Source organism: Lutjanus erythropterus, chromosome 19 (assembly GCF_056507025.1).
Source record: "Lutjanus erythropterus isolate fLutEry1 chromosome 19, fLutEry1.hap2, whole genome shotgun sequence".
Taxonomy (NCBI): Eukaryota; Metazoa; Chordata; class Actinopteri; order Lutjaniformes; family Lutjanidae; genus Lutjanus; species Lutjanus erythropterus.
In genome coordinates, this window is record NC_139335.1 from 8,120,147 (window position 1) to 8,126,278 (window position 6,132).

At 39.3% G+C, this 6,132-nt stretch overlaps 1 protein-coding gene across 2 annotated transcripts; it reads left to right on the forward strand.

Annotated features, from left to right (window-relative positions):
* Window positions 1–738: 738 nt before the first annotated feature.
* On the forward strand, window positions 739–6,075 carry phb1 (prohibitin 1). 2 transcript variants are annotated; one of them, XM_084744577.1, is made up of 7 exons: window positions 739–808; window positions 1,352–1,445; window positions 2,621–2,782; window positions 3,098–3,240; window positions 4,126–4,242; window positions 4,335–4,430; window positions 5,073–6,075. In XM_084744577.1, the coding sequence occupies exons 2-7, from the start codon at window positions 1,361–1,363 to the stop codon at window positions 5,283–5,285; spliced, it is 816 nt and encodes a 271-aa protein (XP_084600703.1). In that variant the 5' UTR covers window positions 739–808; window positions 1,352–1,360; the 3' UTR covers window positions 5,286–6,075. The 2 variants fall into 2 exon arrangements, with proteins under 2 accessions (XP_084600703.1, XP_084600702.1); XM_084744576.1 differs by having other exon boundaries at window positions 743–808; window positions 1,349–1,445.
* The last annotated feature ends 57 nt before the right edge of the window (window positions 6,076–6,132 follow it).

Sequence of the window (6,132 nt, forward strand, 5' to 3'; positions counted from 1 at the left end):
AAAAAAAGCAAAGATTAGACAAAAGTCTTATCTGAATTGATCAGAAATATTTCATTGATCTCTGGGGGAAATTGGGTTACGTTACAATTGCTCCCATGCAAAGACAGAATAAAGCAAAACGAAAATATAAGAAAAATAGTAATTATAAATGAGACGTATGTAAAAACGTGCAATATACTACAATATGTAATAACATATTTCTTACAGAAAGAAGAAATATGTAAAGATATTTACATTGCAACATATAAGTGTGTTTAAATGCCAGACTATTATAAAAAAGAGTATTAGTTGAAAGGTATACAGTATTGATGACAGTGTATACCTGAGTATGCAGAATTGAATGATGGTAATTATTAATGATTTATTATTATTATTAGTAGTAGTAGTAGTAGTAGTAGTAGTAGTAGTAGTAGAGTGGTGGTGGTAGTATTGTTATTGTTATTGATATTATAAAAACAGTTTTTAATGGATCGTGAGGGGCCAAGATGTCTAAGTTGTTGAGAGAGACATTTCCCCACTAAATGTGTCCTAAAGACGTAAAACTATGATGCAACGTTTCACACAAAAAAGAATATACAGTATTAGAGGAAAGTCTAAAAATCGTCTCTTAAAAAAAGTAGGTGGCAGTAATGCATCATTCCATTAAATGCCAATCACTCTGACACGAACCAGAGAAGAAGAGGTCCGCCTTTGGTCCAATCAGAGGCCACGTTGCTACGTGCAGTGCGCAGGCGCAGTGGTGCAGATATTTCATGTGTTATACGTCGTGTCCGGTGGTGGAGGTCATAGACATCTGTGAAGAACTGAGGTGAGTTATAACATGTAGTGTTTTATGATACTAAAATACTTAATTATATAAATAGACGTGTCTATTTTAAACTGCAAAGTGGAGATTTCTTTATTTGTTATCTATAAATGATGTTAATATCACAGGTGTTGCGAACAAGAGCGACCACTTTGCATCAGCCAGAGATAACATGCGTACAGCCACCCGGCGTGATATCTGGACTTTCCTGAATTAATTGTCGTGTTAATGTATCTCAAGTGGCGTTGGCCACTCATGTAGCATTTTATTTGTCATAAACTCAAAGCTGCAGTTCCCGGTTACATCTACTTAGCATGCCAGGTGTCTCGGCTAGCTGATAAGCTAATGCTAACGCTAGTTAGCTAACACCCACAGCCTTGGCATCTCTCAGTCCAAGGCCATGGCCAACTGTCACTGGAGGGAAAGGATTTAGACTGTTTTTCCAAAAGCCGTCACAAACACTCACATGGTTTACATTGTGTGGGGCTAATGTTGGTGATGTGTGCTAATTGTCTTAACCTCTTGTCTTATGTTTACTGCCAGTAGATTGCTGTCATGGCCAAGCTGTTTGAGTCCATTGGGAAGTTGGGGCTGGCCCTCGCCATCGGTGGAGGCGTTGTGAACTCTGCGCTTTTCAATGGTGGGTGCTGGTCAGCTGGATGCCTATAAACACATAATTGCAGTGGTGGTAATTTAAAATCGTGTTTTGTTTTTTTTTTCTTTTTTTTTTACCTTACTTACAAGTGGTTCATTTGTCATTGATATGAACATTACAGCATAAGCATGCAGTGTTAAATAAGACCACTAACTGATTCATTGAGTGCTTTATGTTACTGGACCTGTTTTGAGATGTTAAACTCATTACACTCAACTGCAGCATCTTCAGATGTCCATGTTGGAGAGAGCTCAGTGCACTGCAGCCTAATCAAACACATGCATATAGATAAAGCCCCAGTAAATAAAGAAGGCACCATTCTCATAATGTATATAAAATTTGCATGTGTTCCCTGTGGTGACCTTGACAGGGGACATTGAAGATGAAGGAGCAATGGTCTGTGTGGTCTTGCAGAATTATAACTCAAACGCAGCTGTTGGGCAGCTAAAACTAACTAACTGGAAAAAAAAGAAATTGTGGAAAAAACATATCTTGCAAAAAATTCAAAAGCCAAAAGGACAGGTGCTTGAACATCACCTGATGTTTGAAATGTTTATTTCACTTTTAAGACTGACTGTATGATTAGGGTTATACGAGATAAACTGCATGGATTCTCTCTGCGTACTCCAGCTTCCTCCCACAGTCCAAAGACATGCAGGTTAATAGGCTATCTGGTAACTCTAAACTGCCCAAAGGTGGGAGTGGTTGTTTGTCTCTGTGTCAGCCCTGTGATGAACTAATGACTTATCCAGTGTGTACCCTGACTCTCGCCCAGTGTCAGCTGGGATGTGTTCCAGCCCCCCACAACCTTTCAAGGATAAGCTGTTGCAGATAATGAATGAGCCTCTTACTAATTACTAGCATGTTCAACATAGTCTATTTATCTAGAGTGTTTTGGTGTGGTGAATCTTGGAAACCTGTGTTGTAACTCAGTTTCATTGTTGTGTATGATCTGCAGTGTTTCTCTTTTTTTTTCTTTTTTTTTACCTAAAATATGTCTAAATCTGAAGCTCCTCTGTCTGTAATTCATGTGATTTGAACCAATCAGGAGAATACTGCCATGGATTAAAAAAAAACCTTGTCATTTAATAGTTGTAGAGCTGTAAACTACTGTATAAAAACCTGTGTGACAGAGAGACTAACTCTCCTCTCTGCTACAGTTGATGCAGGACACCGGGCTGTGATATTTGACCGGTTCAGAGGAGTGCAAGATGCTGTCGTTGGTGAAGGGACCCACTTCCTCATTCCCTGGGTTCAGAAACCTATCATCTTTGATTGCCGTTCCCGTCCACGCAACGTGCCTGTGATCACAGGCAGCAAAGGTACATCAGTCATCTCCTGAACTGCTGTAATGCTGTCCTCACTCTTGTTCATACACATTATGTGTCTAATAAAAGTCAGTTTGCTGTATGGGCTGTGTGAGGATACAACTAGTCTCTTGCTTTTATGGGAGAAAATTAAGCTGGCATGTCTAACATCTTAATGTAACAATGCTATTTATGTTAATATTGTGTTGACATACTGAAATCATTACCTAAGAATGTAACTTCTGGTTTTGATCTATGAAAAACAAAAGTTCCCTTTCACTTGTAGACTACTGTGCAGCCGGTTTCATTTTAAGCATTCCCTCCCCACAGATCTGCAGAATGTAAACATCACATTGCGTATCCTCTTCCGGCCGGTGACCACCCAGCTGCCGCGTATCTTTACCAGTATTGGTGAGGACTATGATGAGAGGGTTCTGCCATCCATCACCACAGAGGTCTTAAAGGCTGTAGTGGTGAGTATCAGTCATGTAGATTCATTACTAGGGTTGTGTACCATTAACATTTGAACCAATACAGTACCCAACTGTACTTTTTTCTTAACCCTACTCTCTCTGTGATAACAAAATGTAATTTCAGTTGTAAAACAGTCTAAATGTCTAAATTTCAATATTATCCATTTCAAACATTTTGTTACTCACTTGATACACCACATGAAATAACCCGTCCCTACACCCTCAAATGATTTCCTTCCTGTTATGTTGTTGTTGTCGTCGTTGCCACAACTCTGCTTGCATGCTGCAATATTTCCCTGTGAAAGCTACTGCAAGGAACTGTCATGTTTGGTTGATTTTAGAGGCCCCCGCGGACGAGAGAGGTTGCATTTCCACCTTAATAATGACAAAATATAACATAAAAAATACAATTATCTAAATAAAAATTTTCCTCTGCTTTCTTTTAACTGGCTTACATTTTACTCTCTGTAACTTTGCCTGGGAAAATGAAAACACAGGCTTGTATCTTCTGATTTGAAGGAGAATCTGACTTAGTGGCAGGCATTGAGAAGAACTATATAGAAACAGCAAATCTTCTCACTGATGGTCTTGTTAACTCATGTAAATCATATACAGGCATCAGTATTAAATTGAGATAATTCATAATTAGTTAAAACGTCCTTGTAGTAGCTTTAAGAGAATGCATTTCATGTATAGATGAACTTTTTATTGATTTTAATATTGCACTTGGCCATATTGTGATTTTGATTATTTTGCAATTAATTGTGCAGCCCTAGTTTGGTTAGACTCATTACCTTTACCAGCTTTGCATTTTGCATTGTGAGTATTGCAGTGAGTGTTGTCTGTGTCAGGTTTTTGTGAAGTAAATCCTTTCCCCCCCCACAGGCTCGGTTTGATGCTGGAGAGCTCATCACCCAGAGAGAGCTTGTGTCTCGGCAGGTTAGTGAGGACCTCACGGAAAGAGCCTCCACCTTCGGCCTCATCTTGGATGACGTTTCACTGGTATGAAACTGCTGAAAATTTTGCAGCAATGTCTGTGTCGTCTTATCAGTCAGTTTTTAACTTGGAGAGAAATTTCCATTGCGTTCTTTCAGACACACTTGACCTTCGGCAAGGAATTCACAGAGGCTGTTGAGATGAAGCAGGTGGCTCAGCAGGAGGCTGAGAGGGCTCGTTTCATTGTAGAAAAGGTATTTTAAAACATGCAGGTTATCCTTGGCATTCCTGTGCTACTTGTGCATTCAAAGATTCCTGAATAATTCAAATATATATAAATAAATAAAAATAACTTGGTTTTTAGTTCAATGCTAGTTCAACAGCAACTTCAAAGGGTCAAAAATTGACAGCTTCAAAGTTCAATTTCATATGTGAAAGATGTTTTTTAAATGCTCTTTGTGCAATTTTGCAGAGGCTACATTCATATTGGGCTATCATTGTAGTTTATTCATTCTTATAGCACCAGCTTGATGAGCAGGAACAGTTAAAGTTCACTTTAAAAAAAAAAAAATATATATATATATATATTGTATTCACTACTCTTATATGCAGTATAGCAATGATGACACAGAAATGAAACTCAAAGACTGACGCATCATTTTCATAAATATGACTCATTATATACAGTATCTTCAAGTGCATGATTCAACTTTTCCCCATGGTCTAATGTTAAAAAAAGCAACCAAATTGTAATATTAAATTGCAGTACATATTGAAGTATTGTGATAGTATCAAATGGAGAGAATTGTATCGTCCCAGCCCTAATTCTACATGGGAGAAAAAGTGTAAGGTTGTCAATTAAGGCAGCGCATGAAAACTTCTTTTTATCCTTTTAGGCAGAGCAACAGAAACAGGCAGCCATCATCTCCGCAGAGGGAGACTCCCAAGCTGCTTTGCTCATTGCCAACTCCCTGATGGAGGCCGGCGATGGCCTGGTAGAGCTACGTAAGCTGGAGGCAGCTGAGGACATCGCTTTCCAGCTTTCCCGCTCCCGCAACGTCACTTACCTGCCCTCAGGCCAGGGCACGTTGCTCCAGTTGCCCCAGTGATAATATCTCTCGCCAAGCATCCAGCCCACTCCTGCTGTCACCAGCTGTTAACAAGGTTCATGGAAGGGGGTGGTTGGAGGATTCAGTAAAGGACTCCCAACTTCACACACACATTCCTCCCACTTTTTCTCTAACCAACTCTGGACTGGGCTCTGCTGATTGCAGCATGGTGGGAGACAAAGTGAGAGGTCTGCGATGGATACATTTATGATGAAGTCCACCCATGTGTGAGGAAGTGGAGGGTAACCTATATATAGTACTTTGTTTTGAAAAGAATTGACAATGCAGTAAATTCTTCAAAGATTTGTCTTTGCTACATTGTGATTCACAGCACTGCATGTGTGGAAAGAAACAGTGATTTTAACATCACAGGGTGATAGTTTGTGGTTCCTTTTAAAAGACACAATGATTAATGCTATTGGTCTGTTATTGTGCTGGAAAGTTTCATCAAATTGTGTAGCTACATATATTCAGATCTGTCAAGAAATGCTCTCCTTTGGATTCACTGACATAAATGACTAGAGATGATTTATTCATGTGACGTAAATTCTCTTGTGTCTTGAACTTGCCACAGGGATTAAATGTCTGGAATATACAGTGTCTGCCTTCTAGCAAATTATTTCTTCATGAATAATATCGGCACCCTGAATCAATTGGAACGTGCCTGTCAGAGGATAATCCTTCAGTCTTTACAGTGGTCGCTGTGTGTTTAGTTTTGCGTGGAGAAAGTGTAAGCCCCTTGTTTCAAAAGTCGCTCAACTAAACAATAAAATTGTCTTTCTACCTCCCAGTGGTCAGGCTTGTTGTTTGCGAGGTGACTGTACAGTATTTTCTATCAAATGTAATA

Coding starts and splice junctions, on each gene's coding strand:
- phb1 (XM_084744577.1), top strand. CDS start 1,361: ATGGCCAAGCTGTTTGAGTCCATTGGGAAGTTGGGGCTGGCCCTCGCC. Junction 2,783..3,097: donor TGTGATCACAGGCAGCAAAG/GTACATCAGTCA, acceptor CCCTCCCCACAG/ATCTGCAGAATGTAAACATC. Junction 4,431..5,072: donor CTCGTTTCATTGTAGAAAAG/GTATTTTAAAAC, acceptor TTATCCTTTTAG/GCAGAGCAACAGAAACAGGC.